Consider the following 23,746-nt stretch of genomic DNA (forward strand, 5'->3'; position numbering starts at 1 on the left):
ACTGAAGAAACTGATACCAATTGCTCTTGACTGGTGAAGCATGTTTGAGTCTGTAGCTCGAGACTGAGTGGACAGAGGGGTGGAGGCCAGGGCGAAGGTCAACCAAAAGGACTTCAGTAGTAGTACTAGTAGTTCTACGTGATTTATTAGCTTGTATGGTCACCTTTAGCAGCAATAACTTTACGTCATTGTTTTCTGCATGACTTTATCAGTCTCTTACAACCCTGTGGAAGAATTTTGCCCCACTCTGTACGCCACCACTGTACAATGTTGCTTCATTTCATTGAGGTTTGTGGGCATTTACTTATGCACATCTCTCTTAAGGTCCTGCCAAAGTATATCAATTTTACTATCTTGACTTTGACGGGGATGCTGATAGATTTGCTGAAAGGCTTGGGATCATGGTCCTAATGAATTTCTCAGTTTTGACCAAGCTTTAGCTGTTGGACAGAAGGTCTAACATTTGCCTTCAGAAGACTTTGGTACACAGAGGAGTTCATGATTGACTCAAAGACTGCAAGCTGCCCAAATCATGACCCGTCCACCACTGTGCTTGCCAGTTTGCACAGATATCGCACAACAAATGTGGGGCTGTGCATTACCATCTCCACTTTGCTCTCATCTGTCCAAAAGGACATTGTTCCAGAAGCCTAGTACATTTAACATTGTAACTGAAGCCGGTACACCTGGAACTCTTGGGGGGTTTGCAGTTTCTCTGAGTGTTGCCTTTTAGGGTGAATTTGATGGGAAGTGCACTTCTGGGAAGATTGACAGCTGCCGTGAATGTCACATGTGAATAATCTTAAGCACATCTGAATGCTCCAAACCAGCAAAACTGACAAAAAAAAACAACGATAATTTAATCAGTCCCTGTGGAGTGCACGCTCAGTTGATGTTTAATTCTTGGTTATGTTTCCTCCAAAAATATTCAGACATTTTTTTCCACATCAGACAAACTCGAGATCACTTAAAACATTAGCTATCGCACTCAACGGCGCGCGTGGGGTGAGGGGGGTTACTTGGGAGCAGAGGGTTGAGTATTACAATATGCGGGAGGAGTTTCCAAAACCCAGGCACACCATTGGCCCCGGGCCCCGAAGTGCTGCATATTTCACGCAGTGTGGAGCGAAGATAGCGTCCAAGCACAAGAAAGACAGTCATTGAGGCCAGTCACCAGTCAGCTTCAGTGTTAGTGTCCGCAAAGAATGACGAGTACGGTAAGAAGCAAGTTTTAAACGCGTCTGTTTTTATCTTCTCTCGGGCCCGTCGACGCTTTTCTTTAAACCTTTCAAAGTTAGCGGCGACTATAAAATATATAATACCCAGAAGGAGACCGCCTGAAGGAAACCTGTAGCGATGTTCGCTTTTGTCTGCCTTCAAGCAGGGCTTGTTTTTGCTGTTAATTATGCAGGCAGGGGTGTCCTGTGGAGCCTGGCCGCCTTAAGCTGCTCAAACTTTGGCCTACTAAGAAAAACAGCGACTGTATGTAAGCCGCTGTTGCTTAATAGTTTTTCACCAGCCAGTGTTGGCAGGTCACAGCAGCCTGCAGAACAGAGCAGCGAGGAGATAACGACTTTTATGGTTTTAACTCGATAAACTTTGTGATTTAATAATTTAATTTGTCTCAGACCACTTTTCCAAAGTAACAATACGTCAGTTTTTCCTTACTGTTAAAATAAACAAAACTAGTGCTTGTATAAAAGGTTAATAAACAATTAACACATTAATGGGATAACTATAGGGATGCGCCCGTTGTAAAATAACAGTTCAAAATAACAGTGTGGTGAATAGTTGTTGTCCACATATATTATCTTTTACCCCCGCCCCCTCTTTTTTATTTTATTTTATTTACCAAAGAAATAAAGAGTCTTACAAAACTACAGTCTGCTCTATAAGAATTATAGCATTTTTAAAAATGTATTTATTTCTGTAGTTTTTGTCTGTTTTTTTTGTGAGCTTGCAGCTTTAATTCAAGGGTTTTAAGAAAGTTTTGAATTAAGTGCCTTTAGGTTTGAATTTAATAGCTAAAAAGCTGCTCTGCTGGTTTGACTATTAAAGGACATCCCATTTATTTTTGCTTGAGATGCTTTTACCGTATGCTTTAGGTCATCATCCATTTGCAGTGTCCGATCAATTTTGCAGCACTTGACTGAGTCCAAGGCGAGAGTGTAGCCCTGTACACTTAACAGATCATCCGGCTTCTTCAATCAGTACTTACATCATCAAGAAACACCAGTGATCCAGCTTCACTAGCAACCATACCATACCATACCAATACCATACCATACCATGCCATAATGTTACTGCCACCATGTTTGGCAGATGATGTGGTACGCCACGGATCATGTTCTTAGTCATGCTTTGGTCTTACTGTCATTCTGGTACAAGGAAATCTTTGTTTAATATAAATACACGCGAACTTTCGGAAGTTGTTGTGATTGGCAGTTTATTATTTTTGCAGAATGAACCAGATTGTAGAGTTTTTTACTATGTGTCTGATAGATTTATTTCAGTTTACATTTAACTTCTGTAATAAAAATTCAAGTGAAAAGCTACAAAATGCAAATTCACCAGTTGGAATCAATGCCACATATTTTATTAGCTTTATGTGTTACGAAATAACAAGGGAACAACCTAACCTTGTCATGAAATTGCTTATCAGTCAACTGTCCAATTAATTTATAACCTCTGAAAATGGGACGCTGTGCATACAAATGGATATAATTCCTAAATGGGTAATGCAGTAAATTTGTTAGACCCCTTGAATTAAAGCAGAATGTGTACAGTATAAAAAATGTGGTGCTAATAAATCCGTATTAAAAACAATCTTGCTCTGTACCCACGTTACTGAGTTGGTAGATTAGTAGTGTTGTTGTTGTTTTCTATCCTGTTACAGATGTTCCAACATCTTAACTTTGAGACTTTTAACATAAACCTTACTCCTTCCTTCAGTATAAAGATTCAGGCACTGCAAGCCTGAAGGATGAGGAGGAGTTTACGGATATATTGGAGGAGAGGAGATGCACAACTGATCTTGGCTATGCCCTGAGAACCTTTAACCCTCAACCGTACAAAGGAGCCCCATCCAGCTCCACTTCTGACCTCAAGAAAGCTGTACTGGAGTCCCAGTATCTGCGCTATATTGCCAAAGAGGTCAGTCATTTTATTTATTAAAAAAATATAGTTTTTACTGTTTTGTTGTCAGTTTGTTGTCAGTTTTTCCTTCCCTCTCAGATTGCCTTGGAGACGGGGTCATCCGTGGAGAAGGTGAGACAAGAGGCTCGTGGGATTTTGGAGGAAATGTCTCACAATCTGCAGCTGGGGTTTATCAGGCTGATGGCCTACACTGTCAATAAGGTGTTCAAGAGACTCTTCAGAAGCATCTATGTCAACATGGAAGGACTCAACATGGTCAGGACTCATCAGAAATCAATACACTTTAATCAGTTATTGGCCAGTTTGTTTCAACAGTAGCTCTTTAGAGGTCACACAACCATTCTGATAGATTTGCTTTACTATAGTATTTACTACTATTTACTATACAGAGAACCTTGGAAGTTAAAATTTTCTGTCACTGCAGCTGCAGCAAGCCATCCAGGAGAGTCCTGTGATCCTGATGCCCAATCACAGGAGTTATGTGGACTTCTTGATTGTCTCCTTCATCCTGTTCACCTACGACATCCCAATACCTGTCATAGCTGCAGGAATTCGCAAGTATCTATTTGAATTAAGACAACAAAGTGTTATTTAAATCATACTAATTATACACAACATTATATCCATTTTGATTGCATCGTAGCATCCAAATATTATTATTATTATTGTTTATTTTTTTGTTCCGACTCCTTCTCTTTAAAGCTCTTGCAAGCATGAAGGTTGTTGGAGAGATTCTGCGTCGCTCCGGAGCTTTCTTTATCCGAAGAGCAATCGGCTCTGACAAGCTGTACTGGGCGGTGCTGTCAGAATATGTCCGAACAATTGTCAGGGTAAGACAAGGACTTTTTAAAAGTATTCCTAAGTGCATCTTTGGCAGTCAGCTTCTTTAACAATTAAAAGAAGAAGGCTTCCAACAGCTTAATGTGTTTTTTGTAGACAGGATGTGCTCCTTTGGAGTTTTATGTAGAGGGTTTCAGGAGTCGCACACTGAAGTCTGTGGTGCCAAAGCTTGGTAAGTGTCTAAATGTACACCTTTGTTGTTTTTGTTGCTGTTCCCCAGGATATCAAAGTGTGTGCATCTCATTATTTTGGACTTTTGTTTTTTTTTTTAGGTTTTGTTGCTTTAATTTTATAGCAGTTAAGCATGATGACCTTTTTCTATGGTGGCCCGGGGAGGTCAAATGCACTGCAAGATAAGAAAACACCAGAAAAAAGAAAAATCCAGCACAAGCAGACAAAATACAACTGAATAAAACAAAGCAGAAATGGTGAAAAAACAAACAAAGAAAAAACAACCCACAACAGAATTTGAATAAAACAATTGAAGTAGGGAAAGAAAAAAGAAATTTCACTAAATGCAACAGAAGAGTTTCTGGAGAGACAATAAGGCGATGGACCAAAACATGAAAACAATTACACTTAGACTCACTTAAAAAATTCATTTAATAATGTAGGTGTTTGCTATTAGCTGTTTACTGTTAGCTTGTCACTTCCACAGCTGGTCCGTCACATTATTGTCTCCCCAAAAACACTTCCATTGTGTTATGTGAGGTCTTTTTTGTTTTTTAGGGTCTGTTTTGTGAGATTTAGCTGTGTTTTTTCTATTTCTGTTGTGTTTTATTACAGGTTTGACCTTAAAGGGCCATTGTACCCTTTTCATTGTACAGTACTTTACTTTTGCACACCAAGGGATCATGCACTCACAGTTTAGGATATTTTAATTGTGAAAAGTCAAACAAGTTTACAGTATTTTTAGATCATTTTGTGTAATTTGAATATTCTTTTCAACTTATTTTTATTTCCATATGTATTTTTACATATTTACTTATACATGTTTTGAGCATCTTGGTGCCACATCTGCATTTGTCTGCAGGTATGATGGACATGGTGCTGGAGCCATATTTTAAAGGTGAGGTGTTTGACATTACGCTGGTGCCCATTAGTATCAGCTATGACAGAGTAGTGGAGGAGTCATTGCTTGCACTTGAGTTGTTGGGTGTCCCCAAACCCAAAGAAAGCACCACCGTAAGTTTCGTCTCATTGCTGACTTGATAACATTTCCCATGTAATCTTTGGTCCTGAAAGATATGAAACTACAGGCCTCTTGCCCTCGCTCTTTCACTGCAGGGACTGTTTAAAGCTAGCAGAGTTCTGCAGGAAGATTATGGCTGCATGCATGTGAACTTTGGCCGCCCCCTGTCTGTTCGACAGCTGTGTGAGGGAAAGATAAATCGGAGCGAGTACAATCTCATACCAAGGTACAGATTTGCTTTTTTTTTCTGTTTATGCAAGACATGGTAGCCATGTGTGCCAAAGTCACAATTGGCTGTAGCTAAAAATTGTGAGTACTGAGTATACACCAACCAAAGTGAGTATTAAATGATTTTATGATTTACCATTTATGTATTCTGTTAATGTAATCTCCATTAGTGATATATAAGCAGTTCAAATGAAGTGCATAAAACACCTTTTACATTTTTGAAATGTGTTTTTATTTATTTTTTCTTACTCATAGTGAGTGTAAAATGAACCAAATCAACAAAAGCATAACAAGTGTAACAGTGATACAACTTAAATGAATATTTTTGTCGTTGTAAACCTTCAAAGCCTGTATGTAACTTTAGAATCTACCTTGTTTTCTGTTTAGAGATCTTCCACAGAGACCAAGTACGGAGATCCAGGACTGTGTGAACTGGGTGGCTCATTTGATTGTGCGAACCCAGGAGGAGGGCTCATTGATCAGTCCTTGGTCTCTGATGGCTTGCCTGTTGCTCCAGGCTCCAATCACAACTTTAACAGAAGAGGGTTTGCAGTGGCATGGGCTCACGGAAAAAACACTCTGGCTCAGGAAGCTGGTGCTGGACTTCAGGGGCCGTCTGAACTGGCCTGGTGAGTGGGCCAGATGGATTTCAAAGATATCAATTTATTTTAATTATACTGTGTAGAAAGCAGCAGCATCAAGCTTAGGGTTAAGAACAATATAGGCTTTGCTTATAGTGGGCATTTAATGAAGCTTGCTTTCCCTTCAGTGACCAGCAGGTGTCCTTAACATATTGCATTGCTAGACAACCAGACGCTGTTAATGCAGAGGAGTAACTGAGTAGTTTCCTTGCTGTTGCATAGGCTCCTTTTGACCCGGTCCTGTGTGGATCACAAAGATTAGGTGAATGCAAGTTGGCACAAGTGTCCAGAATCACTTAGGAGATGTTCAGTGGATTAATGCACTTTAAATAACTTATCCTAAGAGGACTCCACTGAACTGTCTCACTTCACAGGTGTCCTGTGTGTGGACATTCACACATGCAGGCACGTGTGCACACTTCAACACACACACATGCACGCATGACTTTCTGAAGGTCATGTGACCCTCAAACTTTACACCCGTTTTGCAGCACACACCACAGACTCAGACGTGATGTCATCCACCGTGGCTCTTCATCACTCCATCGTCCATCATAAAGCGGGCCGTGTCTGCCTGGTTCAGGATGGAGACCCTGCGAGCCAAGATCCACTCAGCCCAGAGGAGGGTGTGATGAGGACGGCGGCGGCGGTGCTGATGCTGGTTTCCTACAGGAATCAGGCGTTGCATGTCTTTGTGCGTCCAGGAATACTTGCTACTGCCATCCACATCACAAAAAGCACACAGAAGGGTAAATGTTAGGTGCAGTTGCAGATTCTGAGTCTCATGAATGGACACATCTTGTTGAACTTTTTTCTGTTCACAGATGAGCTGTTCAGCTTCTTCTGCTTCCTGCGGGACGTCTTCGCCAATGAATTCATCTTCATCCCTGGCAGGGCATCGCAGGTAACAGCCATGTTTGTCGGGATCACGATTATTCTGTGCATGAACTGGGTAAAAGGCCAAGGTCACTGTAGCCTCTCGTTTATCCAATTCCCAGGAAGAGCTAATGAAAGAAATTTTGTGCTTATAGTGCTTCAGTGTTTTGCTACTATCATATTCATACACACTTGTGTGTGATTAACAATGAGACAGATTATTGTTACTCATATTGCATATGTCTGCCCCTCCATCATTTAGGACTTTGACGAGGCATGTTCACTCCTGCAGAAATGTGGAGCAGTCCACATGAGTGAACAGGAAGTGACCGTGTTGGAAACGGGGCTGGAAGTGTTATCCTTTCTGCAGAAGCTGCTGCAACCCTTCTTAGACTCATATCAGGTCCTTCTAACTTGAGTATCTCTCTCTGTGATTAAGTGTATTTCGTGGAGAGTGACTGTTGTGAAGATTCTTGGTTAGATGTTGTAAAGTTTTTTTTCTTATTATGGACCTTCTATTGTATTCTAAGAAATGTCATTAAACATTAACCACTGTTATCAGATAACAGATTATGACTAACAATCATGGCATAGTCTCTAATGACATAAAGAGACATGCTGTAGTTGCATCTTTGAAACTTGAAAAATTATAAATATTGTCATTAAGACATTTTATGACTATAAAGAGTTCAATTTTGTGGGAGCTTATCTGCATTAGCAAAAGTATATCGAAAACTTTTTGTCTTTTAGTAAGACAAATACAGTTTTGTGTACTTCCTGGTTTACATATATTAAGATTATCTTTAGAGAGGAGATGCAGTTCATATCACTGAGTCTGAAACTAAAGACACGAGTCCTGCTTATGTGATTTAAAATGGATATTCCAAACATCAGTTTATTTCCATCTTGTGTCTAATGTTTATAGACTTATAGATTTATAGATGCACAGTACAATATTTAATGACTTCAAAGAATCTCTTGCAACTTCACAGTAACCATCAAATGGTGGTCAAGATGGTTTACAACTAAACTATTAACCATTTGGAAAACATTAACATCTGCTAACATGAAAATTATTTGTAACATTGTTAACTTACTATTGACTAAATTTTAGGCAAAGCATTTATTACTTTTTGACCATAATTTGACTTTATTTCCACATTAATATACCAACGTTTTAATGATGTTTTGGGGGTTTTTTTCCCCTCATGTCCAGCTGATCTTCAGGTACTTGTGTGAAAACGGAGCTCACGTGTTTACGGAGAAGCAGTTCCTACCTGCTGTGCAAAACCTGGCTACAAAACTCATCCTCTCAGGTAAAACTGAGTGTGTGGAATGACCTCTGAACTCTAGAGTTGTCTGCTACCTGGTAACTTGCAGATAACTCACAGTTTTTTGGGTTTTTTGTTTTGCAGGCGATCTTCACACCTTTGAAGTCCTCTCTTCTGACACACAGAAAAATGTTCTTTCTGCACTGCGGAGACTGGAGGCAGTGACAAAGTTGAGGGCGTGAGTAATGAGATTAAACCTACAGCCCTGTTTGGTTTTAAGCTCATTTTCTTTGGTGGTTTGAGAAGCTGTCCATAATGCTGATGCCAAAGTTACACATGCACTCTTCTCATCTCAGGTCCCAGCAGAACGAATACAAAGTGAACAAAGCAGCTGTCAGAAGAACTGGTGACATACTCTGTAAGATTATTTGTGATATTCCAGTAAAGATAAAGCTGCTGTTTTGTGTCCGTCTTGAGAATTTTGTTCTATTTTTTACCTTGCTGTCTTTAAAATGATCAGATTATTTTACATATACAATTACCGATTAGCTTACAGTTGTTTACTACACCCGCCTGAGGGATCTTTCTTATTTTTGTTTTTGTTCCTCTTCTTTCACTGTAGCTGGGAAAATCCCCCCTGAGAGCCTCCACGCTATACCTGACGCAAGACTTTAGTGTCAAGTAGAGTAAATTCATCTTCAGTATCAGCTCACAGTCCTGCTCCCCCCATCCCCAAACTTGCCTGTCTCTTCATTACTTCTTCTTCCTCATTTTCATCCCTGTGGTCTCTTTAGCAGTTTGACTGTGTAAAGATGCAAATGCAATCTGAGCTCACAGGCAAAATACTTGATCCCGGATGCCAGCCAGACTTAATCTACTGAATGTTGGCTACCTCTGTGTCCTTGCTGACATGCGTTTGAGACCTGAGAAGGCTGAGATGAAGCTAAAAAGCCCTGCAGGATAAATGTTGGTGGCCTATTGCTGATTTAGTTTGACTGTAACCAGAATCAGTAGGTGAATAATAACATACTTTCTATTGCTGATCCTTATTTTTTTGGTAAATATATTGCCATAGATGTATTATTAATGACTGAGATAATGAATAAGAGAGCACTTTAAAATAAACTTGGTTGCCAGTAAGATTTGGTATAAAAGAATGTAGCAATAAAGCTCTAAAGGCCAAAACAAGCAAAGATGTCAGGTTTTGTTTGATTGAGACATTTATTTTCTTTACATTTCCATAAATGTGAAACAGTTGTAACAAAATGCACCATAGTTTTATTCGTCTTTTCCCACACGTGCTTAAATATAATTTATTTGATTCCGTTGGTAACTAATTCCCCTCAACAGTGAGTGAAAACCAGAAGTCAGAGTTCAACCTCCTGCCCTCCCTGCAAACCAATCAACACTCTGCTGTACTTCTAACCCCTCAGCAGTTAGAAGAAGGCCCCTTATGTGCCAATTAGCCACGGGAAAAAGATTATCTGTACACGGGTGGCACGTCAACCTTGATGCGTAAAGCGCTCACGGGGTCTTGACAAAACACCGAGATGTATTCCAGCACTTTGGAATTGAGCCTCTTCTCGCCCTCTTTCGCCCTTAGCCGCTCTTTGTCCCACCTCTCCTTCTCGCCGTTCATCTGTGAGAACAGGTTGATCTGGATGGTGCGCAGCGTGGCCGCCAGGATGTAGAAACCTCCCTGCAGCATATGACAGAAAGCGGCCCCGACGCTCAGCGCTGCGCTCATCATGTTGGGCACCGTCTCGCACACCACGCACATGCCCTCCAGAAAGTGTAGCGTGCCTTTCCTGGCCAGGGGTTCGCTCTGATGGAGGTAGCCTGGAGGAGAGGGGCCCTGCTGGGCATGGTTGACCCAGTACCGCGCGCTGTCGTAGAAGTGCGTGGCGGCTCGGCGCAGCGGGAGCAGGGCCAGGTACAGGTGACAAGCGGCTTTGGTCAGAGCGTGGAAGAGCAGCCGCAGCTCAAGCACGGCGTTGCCTGGAGATAAGAAGGTAACAGGGTCAAGCTGGAGTCTAAATTAACACCGTGGCTAATGTCGAGAACCACAAACAGCGTCTGCCACTGGATTAAAGTCTGCTCACCAGCCGGCTGGGCGGCGGGTATACTGAGCACGCAAAGCGAGCTTTCGGCAAGTAAAAGTACCCTGACAACCACCTGACCTAAAGCACAAACCATTCACTCTCTAAATAAATACTCAAAATTGTTTGTATTGCCCCCTCTCCCCGCCCCGTCATCTCGAAGCAATCAAGTGTGGTTGCCTCATCAAAAGAGTTTAATAAAACATTATTAATTATGTAATATATCTTATTTTTTCATTTAAAACGTATAGAAACGGGAGGTTTTGGTTAGTGACGCGATCTGCACCACCTGCGCCCATTTTAGCTATTTGTGTCATTTTGGGACACAAACTATTCCCTAATCTGTAGAGTCTCATCTGCTCAGTGCATCCACCTTTCGAGGGAATACACTCGAAATATGAGCTACAATAGAATCCACAACCACTTTAACATGTTATGTAGAGTGATTCCTGGTCTCTTGTGCCGTACGTTTATAGGTTAGTGGACAGGTGCCATAAAACCATTAAAAAGCCGTTTTCCCTTACCGTCTATAAAGCAGAAAATCCAGAGTAGGGCAATACTCGCTGCCAACAAAGTCCACCAATCCATGTAGCCTCCCCCCTGTGCTGACCCCAGCAACGAAAAGCGAGAAAGAAATGAAAAAGACGAAGTTATGATCTGGCCAAGCCCTGCCCTGCCTCTTTTACGCAGCTAATACCCAAACATTAAGTCGTCGCTTTCTCCGCAGGAGAACCGTCAAAGCGCACCTCAGGTGTCAACCGGCGCATTAAGTCCTAGAAGCAAGGCTACAACTCTTGAACCTACTGCACCGTGTAGCGGAAGTTTTTATTGGCTGGAAGACCCTCCTCGGGCGTGAAAGGTGTCACCTAAAGAGACTTTTCAACCTTTGGGACTTTAAACGAGTTTACCCTCTTATTTTTTTAAATATAAAGTGTTATAAGTAAAAATCTTATAAGAATATTTTTCTTCTTGAAGTGCATCTATGCTGAATTTTTTTGTAGTTTTCCCCACCTTTGCCCAAACATCTGCTAAATATGATGACCTCCTAACATTAGTTATTCAGCTGATCTCTGCGCACATTAAAGAGGATCCAACAGTCAGAGGGTGCATGACTCGTCTAGACTTGCATAATCTGAGCACAGATGTGGGGAAATCACTTTCCACAAATACAGTTAATGCAGAACGCAGAACCTTCGCCATTTACGTACGACGTCTCTGCGCGTGCTCGCCCCAGGCTCGCTTGCGTGTCGGCGTCATGGCAACGGAAACCCTCTTCAGACGGTGGTTCACCTGGAGGAGGTATCTCCTTACTGGCTCCGTTAGAAAAGTAAGTCTGAGCCCAGGGTAAAAGTTAGCAGTCTGCACACTTTTCCAAAATGATGTGTGTTGCACGTGACCTAAAAGCACGGAGAGTTTTGGTAAATTGGCCACACGAACTTCAGTCCTCAAATCAGCACAGGTAAGAAGCAACCACATTGTAATGGAGACGTGGGCTTTTAATGAAATTAAAGCAACTTAATTAGCAGGTATGGAGTAAGTGATGAGTAAATTCAGTCAGTGTTGTTCTTTGACACTGTCTATCGTTTATCACTACCAGCATGTCGCTGACTCCAGGCTGCTTGTTTTGTCGTGATGTAGAGATGAGCCACATGAAGAAGAAGGGTCCCAGTGGTCTGATCACCGTGCACTCACCTTTTCCTGTCAGCCTGTTAAAATCAGAGGTAATAATAAATAAGAGAGCATCCTCATAAAAGTGGGAGTGTAGTAAAAAGAAAGCTCGGAAGTGGATTGTATATTACACAAAAGGAGCTACTGGGTGGCTCAATACCAACCCGCTTCCCATTATGTTAAATATACTGCTGTTAATGAAACTTTTAATTAAAGAGCATCGGCAGTGTAAGTGGTTTTGCTCGGCAGCACGGCAGTGGTGTTATGTTCTGTTTAAAATTTGGCTTTTGATGAGCACACTTTTTTCTTGTGAACATGGACACTCTGTGCAGTTTGCACTTCACAGCAGAGTGAGACTGTGACCTTTCACCACCTAATAATTTATCTCCAGTCTTTCTTCTTCTTCTGTATTTGTTCTCCTGCTCTCAGTATACGGTATGTGCACGCAGTGCTACGGAGGGCCTCAAGTGCCAAAGTGAATTAAATAAATAATTAAATAAATAAATAAAAATATTGAATTTTTAATTACACGTAATTAATTAATTAAAATGGGAAATAATTAGTTAAATATATGCATGACTTAAATGCCAATTCATTTTGTTTAAAACATTTAATAAATGAGTTATTTCCAATTTTAATTAATGAAAAATTTAATGAATGTGTAATTCATGTTTAATTAACCAAATCAGTTAATTCAAAGATGATAGTTTTTTTTTCTTCTTTTTATTATATTAAAATATCTCGGGGGTTAAATGTGTGGTTGATGTTTCACTGGCCCGGCCCACTTAAGATTAAAGTGCCCTGTATGTGGCTCACAATGTAAAATGAGTTTGACATGCCTGGCTTTCCTAACTGCACCTCTTCTTTTTCCTTTTGCGTATCATATCTGAACATACAATCTCAGAGTCTATTTTTAAAATGAATGAAAAGGTTTTAGTTTACTGACAGATACGGTAGCCACTGTTACCCGCACTTAAATAAGGACTAAAGGAGGCGCGCCGGATCAGGTTAAATGCAAAACAAAGAGTCTACCCTATCTACTGCAACAATAAAACCTAACAATAAGCACACGTACCTGTGCACTGATGCCAAAACCGCTGTCATAAAATGACCAGTGTCATTATCTTTTACACCAGAGTGTAAAAATGCACATATAACGTGTTACGTGTTAATGTAACTGCGAGAAGCTGCTCGTGTTTCCGTGTAGTGATGGGTGTGGTGGACTCTACATTCGTGTACACGGACATGATCTTCTCTCTATGTGAACTTTGGCTGGATTTCAAGAGTTCGGTCTACACAGGACTCTGCAGTCTGTAAATATATTCAAAGTACTGAATGCTGTGAAAACAAGAGATGTACATTACTGTGTAAAATTCTTGAGATACCCCTCTTTTTTAAATTATTTGCTTAGGAAATGGAAATCTTTGGATGTTTGCTGTTTTATATTCTGTTCTTTGCCAAGATGATCCCAGAATGCTTCAGTAATGTTGCAGTCTGAACTCTGGGCTTTTACTGCAATGGCAGTGTGTTTGGGATCATTGTCATACTGAAAAAATGAAGCTGACACCATTCAGACGCATTCTGGATGATATCAAATGGTGGATCAATATCTGATGGTGCTGTGTTTTATAAATTCATCAAATTTCACAAGATCTCCAACTGTAGAGACTCACTGTTGTAGCTTCCTGACCGCTTCTGTAAATATTGATGACAATTTTAACCAAAGCTCCAAGCTCCATCTGACGTGTTGCGACTGATTTTCAGACCAGTTCTTGTGTAATTTAGCATACCTCAGCCGACCTTCCAGTGAGACCATTTCTGATGAGGCTTCAATTAACAGTAGACTGGTCGACTGAAAGGCCAGATGCATCTCTCAGGTCTTTGCCTTTTCTTTTCCTTCGTTGCTTTTTTTAAAGTCCTGTTCCTTAAGAACGTGACTTTCATGTACTTTCGTGTTTTTCTAGGCCTGCCACTTTTTCTTTTGTCTTCCCCTTGTCCACTATCCTCAAAAATATTAAGGACACACGGCGCACTATGCCAGGATGTCTTCACAAAATAGCTCTTTGAGAATCAATTACCTGGTGCAATTATACTATTCGATCTATTTTATGTCTGTCGAACTGTGTTGTCTTTTGAATTTTCCATAGATTCAACTAAAGAAATGTGAAAGAAATTATGTGTTTTTGTAACACGCTGCTAGTAACAAAGTGCCTAAAGATACAGTTTAAAATTTGTTCTTAGCCATGATGTCCAGTATGTGTATATACAACATAGTTTCAGCCCTTGCATTAGGTGGCTTTTTTATGTCAAAATGTAATAGGTCAGTGTAAGTACCTTAAAAAAAACAACAACAACCCATCACTCTGAAAATGGTAAGATACAAGGATAAAAAAATGAGTTGTGGCTCAAGAGCTTTGCACATCACTGTAGTTGGAACCATTCATTTATTATTCATACTGTAATTTCAAGCAAACTTTATGCACTGCACACAGTAACTACAGCGTACAATATACATCTGGTGTTTCAGGAGTGCGTTACAGATGTGAAGCACACCACGGAGAGCAAGAAGAGCAGAAGGAGCAGCTCACAGCAGCGTGAAAGGACGAGGAGCACCTGCAGGTCTGTAACGCCAGAGAAAAGGAATGAGGTGTCTTATGTGCCAGAGTGGGCCACCAAACGGGACTGGCTCTCTTACACCTCCCTCAGACAACTGCAGGTACTGCACTCAGTCGACTCACATCTTCACAGAAAAGATGGAAAGGATGAATTCCTGAATCTCTTTCTTGTCATTTAGGCAAAGATGAAGGCTGAGAAGCAGCAAGTGAAGGAAATACTCCAGCCATTACAGGAGACAGAAAATGGGTTTATCAAGGTAGGGTACTAGTTTTTATTGTACTGTAGTCCATCTAATACAATGACACAGCTTTTTTTCCCCTCACATTTTATTCTTCATTATTAAAAATACCTCCAATATTGATTGAAATGCGTTTTCATTCAGGAGTTGGAGTTTTACCTCAGTCAGCGTGATGTTACAGAGCTCAGGAGGAGAGAGCTGCTCCACAAACACTGGACTGAACATGTCTGGTTTCCCATCCAGCAGAGAGTGAAAGCGCATGTGTCCAGCTGCCCAGAGGCCAAGAGGCGCCACAACCTCTACAATCACTACCTCCATGTCTGTGACTCCAAGGTGGTGCTGAAGCTTAAATTAGTTTTGAAGTTAGGTCAATGACTCCTCATGTTGGTGCTAGAGTTTTTGTGTTGTTGTGGACGGCGATGTTTAGGTTTTGTGCCTATTACTGCAAAAACAGATGAGATGAATGTTTAACTTATTTCACTGCCACGTTATCTCTGATCCACAGGGGAATGTCTTTCTAGAGACCTACGATCCACAGGAGTACGATCCTTTACTTCTCAATATCAAAATGCAACAGGTGAACAACCAGGTGACTTCTGTGACTTGAATATTTCCCTTCAGTATGTTTCATAACAACATTAGAGTGTCTCACGTGTGTGTTACTGCTAATGCATTGATTCCTTAAAGGGGTCATTGGGCCTTCGTTTAAATGAAAGACCAACAGGAAAGAGATTCTACTCATCTTTGGGACCAGGTATCTATATATTTTCCCCTTTTTTGTGTTTTTTTCTAGCCAATCGGAAATTTAAGACAAACTATTATACAAATGCTTAGTCTTCAGTATTGGCTTAGTTTATATATATATATATATATATATATGGTAATTCTTATGCTTTTGTTGTCTGTCTTATACTGTTACCATGATGGATGCTCACAATAAACATGGCCAAAGTTTTTACCTGACACTTAATTAGGTACACCGTGCTAATTCTAGGTTGGACCTGCTTTTTCCTTCAGAGCTGCCTTAATTCTTCGTGGCACAGATTCAACATTTCTCTGAGATTTTGTTTCATACTGACATGATGGCATGACACAGTTGCTGCAGATTTCTCAGCTACGCATCCACTAGATCTCAATGGTTCTGTATTGGACTGAGATCTGGTAACTGTGGAGGCCGTTTGAGTACAGTGAACTCATTGTCGTGTTCAAGAAGTCTGTTTGAGATGATTTGAGGTTTGTGATATGGAACGTTATCCTGCTGGAGGCTGCCATCAGAGGATGCACAAGGTGCACTGTGGTCATAAAGGAGTAGACATGGTTAACAACAATACTCAGAGAGGCTGTGGTGTTGAAACAGTTTTCAGTTTCAGAGGCCGAAGTATGACATTACATCATAGCGTTACACCGCTAAGCCCCCCTTTCTTTTACAAGAAAATCTTCGCGTATAAAGAGCTAACATCTCCAAAATGTCAGGAATAGTTAGTCATTACAAGAAGTGTTTGTGAACTAAAAAAAATCAAGAATATGGAATACTGTTTGTCTGTGATTTGGACAGCCCAGCGTGTGCTCCCGACGCAGGTTAAACAAATTCTGTCGTGGAGACCTATCTTGGCACTTGTGCAGGTGAAGTCAAGAAGGCAAGATATGCTTCATCACATATCTAGTATTTGGCTTGGTAGGAAGTTGGTTTGGAAACATATTTGGCGAGGCTTCATCTTCTGCTTTGCGTTCATGTGGGGTCCCCTCTGCAATGGCCCTGGCCCCCCACTTTGGGAACCTCTGCATTACACCATAAGCACGGCTCATATAAGGATAGATGAATCAATGCATTCATGTTATTTACGCAAAAGTCTGATCCTATCCAAATGTCACAGCAGAAATCGAGACTAATCAGATCAGGCAGCGTTTCTTCAATCGTCTGTTGTCCAATTCTGATCAGCTGGTGTAATTGTAGCCTCGGTTTCCTGTTCTTTGCTGACATGGCACCCAGTGTGGTTTGCTGCTGTAGACCCATCTGCTTCAAGGTTTAAGGTGATATCTGTTCAGAGATGCTCTCAAGTGTTTGAGTTACAGTTGCCTTCCTATCCTATCAGCTCAAATCAGTCTGGCCATTCTCCTCTGACCTCTGACATCAACGAGGCAATTTTACCCTGAGAACAGCTGCTCACTGGATACTTTCTTTTTTTCGGACCATTCTCTGTAAACTAGAGATGGATTTGTGCAGAAATCCCAGTAGATCAGCAGTTTCTGAAATATTCACAATGCCCATCTGGCAGCAAACAACTGTGCAAAGTCACTGTGGCGTGGTGTGGTTTGTGGCTCAGCTACAGGGGAGCGGTGGAGCAGTGGGTTCAGGACATGGTGTCAGGGGAAGGCTGACCAGCACAGCTGATTTCCGTTGTATAATCATGCCTTCCCTATTTGAGTAGGATGCCGGGACCTGACCAGGGAGCTGGGTGTACTTGCACTGGAGACAAGCAGCTGTAAAGCTCCAAAAACGGAGTCACTGGAAACTTTGCAAATAAACATTCAACTGCTTGCAAAGCTACGCGCTGTGGGTCCTTTACATCACAGTCACTTAAATCACCTCACTTTTCCATTCTGACGTTCAGTTTAAACTTCAGCACCATCTTCACCATGTCTACATATCTAAATGCATTGGCTTGTTAGCATGTGATTGGCTAGATATTAGCTTTAGTAAGCAGCTGAAGAGGTGTACCTAATGAAGCCTAGGGTGAGTTTATAAATCAGCACAATAATGACAGTTGTTTTACTTAGTAAATATATATTTTTTTGAACTGTGAATTGTGTAAAGCAACTCTAGAATCCAAGAGTATAAAATGGAAATATGGAACTGAAAATGAGCACAACAGGTACCCTTAATTTTTTGCTGGATTAATTTATAATAGGTACTTCTGAAAAGTACTTATTAGCATTGAGCATTTTCATTAACTGCTCAGTGTTCTAGGAGTTTATCTCAATCTTTTGCTTTTTCAGTGTAAAATACTTTCAGGTCAAAACTTCTTCAAATGAGAGATTTTTTTTTTTTCCTTTTCCTATCTTAGGGCAAAAACTCCACTGGACAAAAGCTGAACGGCGAACTAAAAGTCATCGACCTCTGAGTGAGTCTGTGAAGTCTCAGGCCAACAAACGTCTACATGCCTCATCTAAATATCCAGCCTGTGGGTCCATTAAAAGGCCAGTGGTCGTCGAGACTGATAGAAGCAAGTGTAGCAGGTACTTATATACTGTATTTGTACACTATAGCACCATACTGCTCACTGACAAATCCCACTAACAGTTTAAGTTTGAAATGTTTTTCATCCAGGCCTAACACTATACCACTGCACATCAGTGCAACAGCCACGTCAGATGGAAGGTGCCACCAGACCAGCTGCTGGTTCTCCAGATGTGGATGTCTGCAGGAAACATCAAGTTAGCAGTGACTTTGGCCACTGTGTGCATCCAAATAAAAAGAAACAAACATACATAAAAAACCTACTTCACAATTTTCCTGGACATCGTACTCGAAAGACAAACGCAGAAAAATGTTTTACTGTACATACATTTTATTCATGCCGGTGCCGTTTTCGGGATTTAATGGCGTACTTGCCATGAAACCTCAAGCTTACACCATAAGGCTAACCATTGACATTACATTATACAGCAGTGTGCAGCAGTTGTAATATAAAGATACGTGAGACAGTGTGCGACTGTCCACACGTGTGTGTAACTGGCTGATATGTTGTTATATTCTTTAATTAGCAGTGCGCCGGAAAAAAAAAAAAGAATTTACAAATCGAAAGTGAAATGTAAAAATCCGGTGAAACGTTGAGTCTCGTTTGTTACTTTCCATTTCTGGCTGGCGATTATGAAAATATTGGCAATCATCTCCGTGTTTTGGATCGTTTGAGGTCGCTGAAAAGCTCAGGGTCAGTGGAACAAGCAGGGACAGTAAAATCCCCATTATTGCGTAATGTGCAAGAGCATAAAAAAGGCACTTTAATGGTCCTTCATTACTATTATTAAGTGGTGTGTGTGTCTAATGGAGTATTCAGATGTATTTTCCTCATTTGGTTGGCTCGTAAAGCTGTAGGTCTAGTTTGACGTGAACTTCTCCAGTAGGGACTTCGTGCAGCAGAAGGCGACGGGTTGCTGCTCCTTTGCTCTCCATCTCTTTCTTTATCGTTGCCACGGGAACCTCAACGCGGCCGAGAAAATCTAAAGAGGAAGGAGGAGACTTTTATTTAGTAAGATGATTAAAATGAGAAAAAGAAACGCATCTCATCGGACAAAAAAGAAAAAGAAAAAAAAAAGAAGTTAAGACCGCTGATTTACTTTAATAGAGGAAAACCAAGACTTTAAGTGTTCCTTTAATTCTGTATAGGCAGGAAAAATTAGACAAAAAGCCTAATAATCAACTGTTTTATGCATGAGTGCATGTGCGTGTCCTTTATCCACTGACCATCTGGTGAGAACTGATCTTTCTCGGACACGGTGACGCAGAGGACATCCTGGTAGAGGTCTTTGATGAAAAACTGGCAGTTAAAATTCCACTTTGGGCTCAGAGTGTCGCTGATTGGTCGAGATGTGTAGCACTGAGCTCCCATTGTCAGCTCACAGTAAGGATTACTCTTACCTAAAGAGAAAAGGAGTTAACGGGACTTAATTACAAAGCATGCATTAGCACTGTCATGTTGCCACGGGGCCTCACCGTTGGGCTTACAGGCCTTGAGCTCCTGGGCTTCAATGACTGTCACCAGCAGCCGGCCGATTCCGCTGGACTTTAGAGAGCGTGCTAAAATAAGCAGAAGACAGTAAGATATATGACAAAAACGCAGCATCCATTCATAATTAGGATAATGTTTGAACAATACACACATGCATACTTCAAGGTTCAAATAAGAACACTTTGTTAACCCTGGCAGGGGGCTTGACTTATTGTAGATTTTTAATATGCAGACTGAAAAATGTCAACTCTGGAATAAAAGGAAGTAAAAATAAAGCACTCCATTCAAGCTCCAGTGCATGCAAATGACTACTCCAAAATTAAACGATACGATGCACGGTATAAATATGACACTGTAGGTGAAAACAGTCTAGTGGTCATAGGGACGAGTCGTAGAGTCTGATTTCCTGAAAACTTGTGAAGGTGCTGCACAGAGACCACCAAACAATCATTTTCAGATCAAGCAGATTCCAGGTCAGATGACACTAAGAAACTGCTTGTCATTATATCATTCAGCTCAAGCCGGCACTACAAGGAAAGTTAACAAGGGAGCAGCGGAGGAGATGATAGGAATACCAGCTTGCTCTGCAAAGGGATAAAGTCAATACACTCAATATTAGCTGACATATTTATGAGCGTGTAGCTGTGTTTACCTTGGTAAGCCTTCTCTCTCTTTTTCTTCTCTGTCTCTATGAAATGTTCAGATGCCGCTTTGATTTTCTGGACCCACGCTGCCCTAATGGAAGCAGTAAAAATGTGTGAGTGCTTCACGCAGAAACACGGACGTGTGGTTACACAGAACGCGAGATTTTTGCACACGTGCCTCTCGTTCAGGGTCTCGGTTTTGAGAGTGTAGACGCGATCGATGTGCGAGACGTGGAACAGCGGCTCGTCGCTGGACGGGTCGGGTGGCATTTTCACCAATACCTCGTTCAGGAAGAGAGGCTGGCGGAGATGAAATGCATATCGGCAAATGCCGAGAGAACGTAAACGATGAGAAAGAATAGTTCATCTGTGCATTTATATATATTTTTATATATATTATACCTTAGATTAGCTTACTGTTTTGTACATCTTGAGCTGTATGCTTGTTTTGGGGCTGAATAACTTGTCAGATCCTGAGGAGGAGAAGGGTTTGGCACTGTGTGTGAGGAGGAGGAAATCACTGAAGAGGAAAGCCCACAGCTCTCTGCTGCTTTTGGTCTTGTACAGCCGACCGCTGTGGAGCAACTTGCGAGGCCCGAGGCAATTAGTCAGCGAGTTGAAGACCAAGTGCTGGGGGGGAAAAAGTGCAGAGAAAACAAGGCATGGCTGAGGAAAGTTGTTCGAAAATAAGCAAACTGTCAAGCGTTGTAGTTAAGAATGGAATTGTTGCTGTCCCTGCATAACAGCTCAAGACTTGTCAGACATGAAATGCTTTGCAGAGGCCATATTTAATATAGCAGCAGGGACTCGAGAGTCGAGATACTCGTTTCTGAGTGTCCTTACCTCTATGGGCCCCTCACACTGCATGTGGCTCTGTATCCATTCGAGCCTGTCTGAGTTCTCCTTCTCCCGAACCCCCTCATTGACCTGAGAGCACAGCTCCTCGGCTCGCTCCAGAGCTTCTCGGAGAGGGCCTCGGTCTGCGTGGCCATCTGGGGTGTGCTCCAAGATCTTACCAAGAAGCACAGCACAGGCAACAAATTAAGAGACATGGAGATGAATATTAAACAAGTGGTAGGCGGGATTCATGGAGTTACATATAAACAGCATTTCTCTGCATACATTTTTGATGAGTAGAGGGTAACGTGTAATCCTCTGCATGGGCTTGAGGAGGAAGCTGGACAGCGGCATTCCTTTACAGCGGTAGTTAGTTGCAATCTTCTGCTCAAGAGGAGGCAGAGATATTTTATTGCATCTGACAAAAGCAAACGTTTTATTTATTTTTCCTTTCACAATATCCATTATCCAAGGCTCGTACTTTGAGGAAGTCTTTAAAGTCAGGCTGGTTGTGGGTCTTGCTCTGCAGCAGCGCTGCGGCGTTGAGCTGGCAGGAGCAGAAGCGAATGTACGGCTGCATGTGCGCGAGCTCCGACGCCAGCAGGTCTCCTATTAGCTGAACGGGCATGTTCTCTCCTCCTGTCTTTTTACGGACACGCAGGGCTCTGGAGGGAGGTCACAGATGATCAGGATGTGAAACACCATTTCATAACCTCACAAAACATAAATAGATGGAGTATCTGATGAGTTCTGCAAGCCTTCAGAGTCTATGGACTTGCAGAAATGAAATAAGTGTCAGTTTTTCTGTGCATTTGCTTTTGATCGTTTTCACAGAAAGAGTTCATAAATGTGCAGGGGGGAGGCGGGTGGGTGTGTTTGACGTGTTATTATTATTTTTATTCTGAAGCTGTACTTTTGTTGTTGTGGGTTTGCGTTGTGTGTTTGTGTGAGTGTGTTTTTCCCACTTGTTCTTTCTTTGGGGGTGAAGAAATAAGTATTTTCTCTTTTGTCTTTCTGCAATGATCAGCACTTCAGGTCAGTCCTTAGGCAATAGTGGTATTAGATTTTTAACTTGGAATGTCAAAGGTATGAATAGCCCAATTAAACGATCTAAAATATTTACGCATCTTAAACGTTTAAAGAGTGATGTAATGTTTTTGCAAGAGACCCATTTGCGAGATCGGGATCATCTTAGGCTCAGGTGCCCATGGGTGGGTCATACTTTCCATTCAATGTTTAATTCAAAAGCCAGGGGGGTGGCGATCTTAATAAACAGAAGGGTACAGTTTACAGCCTCTGAGATTAAAGCTGACAAAAACGGGAGGTATTTGGTTGTTGTAGGCACCATGTACAATGTACCCGTCCTCTTAGTCAATGTGTATGTGCCAAATTTTGATAATCCAGGTTTTACAGATGCACTTTTGAGTAGTCTCCCTTCCCTTGATACTCATCTTTTGATATTGGGTGGTGACTTAAACTGTGTTATTGATCCTGCCTTAGATCGTTCGAATCCTCGGACCCTGACCCAATCCTCTATGTCCAAGTCTATTTCTGAGTTTATGTTTCAGAATGGTTTTGTAGATCCCTGGAGGTTTTCTAACCCTACTGCCAGAGCGTACTCTTTCTTTTCTCAGGTACATCAGTCCTTTTCGCGGATTGATTATTTTTTTGTGGACGGTTCCCTTATTCCAAAAGTACTGTCATCTACATATCATCCTATTGTCATTTCCGATCACGCACCACTTAGCGTTGACATCAAGCTCATAGCCCAGTCCTCTTTTTCCTCACCCTGGAGATTTAACTCTTTGTTGCTTTCGGATGAGGGGTTTGTTACCTTTATCAAATCCGCAATTGATGAATTTATGGTGTTTAACGACAGCAATACTGTTACGAGGTCATTGCTTTGGGAATCTCTTAAGGCATATGTGCGTGGGCAAATAATTTCTTTCTCTGCCCATTCCACTAAAAGCCACAAAGCCAAACTTCAAACTTTGACTACACAAATTTGTGACATAGATAGACAGGTTGTTGACAGTCCCACTCCCGATTTGCATAAAAGACGACTTGACTTGCAGACTGAATTTGATTTACTTTCTACGGCAGATGCTGAACGTCTTTTACTTCGTGCGCGTGCGACTTATTATGAATATGGTGATAAGCCCAGAAGGCTTTTGGCCCATCAGTTAAAACGTCAGGCCTCGTCTCGATTAATTTCCCAAATTAAAGATGCGGCAGGCAACTCTGTCTCTGATTCAAAGGAAGTAAACGAGGTGTTTAAGACGTACTATTCCTCCCTATATGAATCTGAATCTGCTGCTGACGCCTCAGAGATAGATTCTTTTTTTAACGGTCTTACAATGCCCACTGTCGATCCTGTTATAGCTGAACAATTAGATGCCCCTCTTAGGCTGGATGAAATTGTGCATGCAATCAAGACCATGCACAATGGTAAGGCACCAGGACCTGACGGGTTTTCAGTTGAATTTTTAAAAACTTTTATAGACAAGTTAGCCCCACTACTTCTTTCAGTGTATAATGAATCTTTTGAACGTGGTCTATTGCCCCCTACATTGTCTCAAGCACTAATTACTGTTCTCTTAAAGAAGGGTAAGGATCCTACGTCTTGCACCTCGTATAGGCCTATTTCACTGCTGAATGTTGATGTTAAAGTCTTGGCTAAAATTTTAGCAATTCACCTTGAAAAGGTTCT

The 23,746-nt window shown here is 41.4% G+C and overlaps 4 protein-coding genes across 9 annotated transcripts in view; 2 read left to right on the plus strand and 2 right to left on the minus strand.

The window, feature by feature from the left end:
- The first annotated feature begins 14 nt into the window (after window positions 1-14).
- Window positions 15-9,462, plus strand: gnpat2 (glyceronephosphate O-acyltransferase 2). The gene is made up of 16 exons (XM_085431632.1): window positions 15-1,217; window positions 2,953-3,153; window positions 3,235-3,411; window positions 3,581-3,710; window positions 3,859-3,986; window positions 4,093-4,168; window positions 5,030-5,181; window positions 5,284-5,414; window positions 5,804-6,045; window positions 6,549-6,806; window positions 6,882-6,961; window positions 7,196-7,336; window positions 8,150-8,249; window positions 8,349-8,442; window positions 8,561-8,622; window positions 8,827-9,462. Exons 1-16 carry the CDS (start codon window positions 1,206-1,208, stop codon window positions 8,877-8,879), a joined length of 2,037 nt encoding a protein of 678 aa, XP_085287758.1. The 5' UTR covers window positions 15-1,205; the 3' UTR covers window positions 8,880-9,462.
- LOC146691705 (uncharacterized) lies at window positions 9,430-11,055 on the minus strand. The gene is made up of 2 exons (XM_085431638.1): window positions 10,828-11,055; window positions 9,430-10,202 (listed from the first exon to the last, which is right to left on the minus strand). Exons 1-2 carry the CDS (start codon window positions 10,889-10,891, stop codon window positions 9,685-9,687), a joined length of 582 nt encoding a protein of 193 aa, XP_085287764.1. The 5' UTR covers window positions 10,892-11,055; the 3' UTR covers window positions 9,430-9,684.
- A 375-nt stretch (window positions 11,056-11,430) lies between these two features.
- fam228a (family with sequence similarity 228 member A) lies at window positions 11,431-19,364 on the plus strand. 5 transcript variants are annotated; one of them, XM_085431633.1, is made up of 9 exons: window positions 11,431-11,630; window positions 11,901-12,024; window positions 14,499-14,687; window positions 14,766-14,843; window positions 14,970-15,158; window positions 15,331-15,414; window positions 15,513-15,579; window positions 17,891-18,062; window positions 18,154-19,364. In XM_085431633.1, exons 1-9 carry the CDS (start codon window positions 11,446-11,448, stop codon window positions 18,263-18,265), a joined length of 1,200 nt encoding a protein of 399 aa, XP_085287759.1. In that variant the 5' UTR covers window positions 11,431-11,445; the 3' UTR covers window positions 18,266-19,364. The 5 variants fall into 5 exon arrangements, with proteins under 5 accessions (XP_085287759.1, XP_085287760.1, XP_085287762.1 ...); XM_085431634.1 differs by having other exon boundaries at window positions 15,331-15,402; XM_085431636.1 differs by having other exon boundaries at window positions 11,565-11,630; window positions 11,942-12,024.
- The window catches only part of itsn2a (intersectin 2a), a 49,340-nt gene continuing 44,487 nt past the window's right edge, over window positions 18,894-23,746 (minus strand). For both annotated transcript variants that reach the window (XM_085431627.1, XM_085431628.1), the window contains 9 exons: window positions 21,518-21,701; window positions 21,322-21,420; window positions 21,043-21,210; window positions 20,617-20,829; window positions 20,378-20,499; window positions 20,208-20,290; window positions 19,540-19,623; window positions 19,291-19,464; window positions 18,894-19,046 (listed from right to left, as the gene is read on the minus strand). In XM_085431627.1, the coding sequence (XP_085287753.1) occupies window positions 18,895-19,046; window positions 19,291-19,464; window positions 19,540-19,623; window positions 20,208-20,290; window positions 20,378-20,499; window positions 20,617-20,829; window positions 21,043-21,210; window positions 21,322-21,420; window positions 21,518-21,701 (1,279 nt within the window). In that variant the 3' untranslated portion in view covers window position 18,894. The remainder of the gene's footprint in view (window positions 19,047-19,290; window positions 19,465-19,539; window positions 19,624-20,207; window positions 20,291-20,377; window positions 20,500-20,616; window positions 20,830-21,042; window positions 21,211-21,321; window positions 21,421-21,517; window positions 21,702-23,746) is intronic.

This window comes from Copadichromis virginalis, linkage group LG15 (assembly GCF_057382275.1).
Source record: "Copadichromis virginalis isolate Kocher_CV1m ecotype Utaka linkage group LG15, C_Virginalis_male_GT1.1, whole genome shotgun sequence".
Classification (NCBI taxonomy): Eukaryota; Metazoa; Chordata; class Actinopteri; order Cichliformes; family Cichlidae; genus Copadichromis; species Copadichromis virginalis.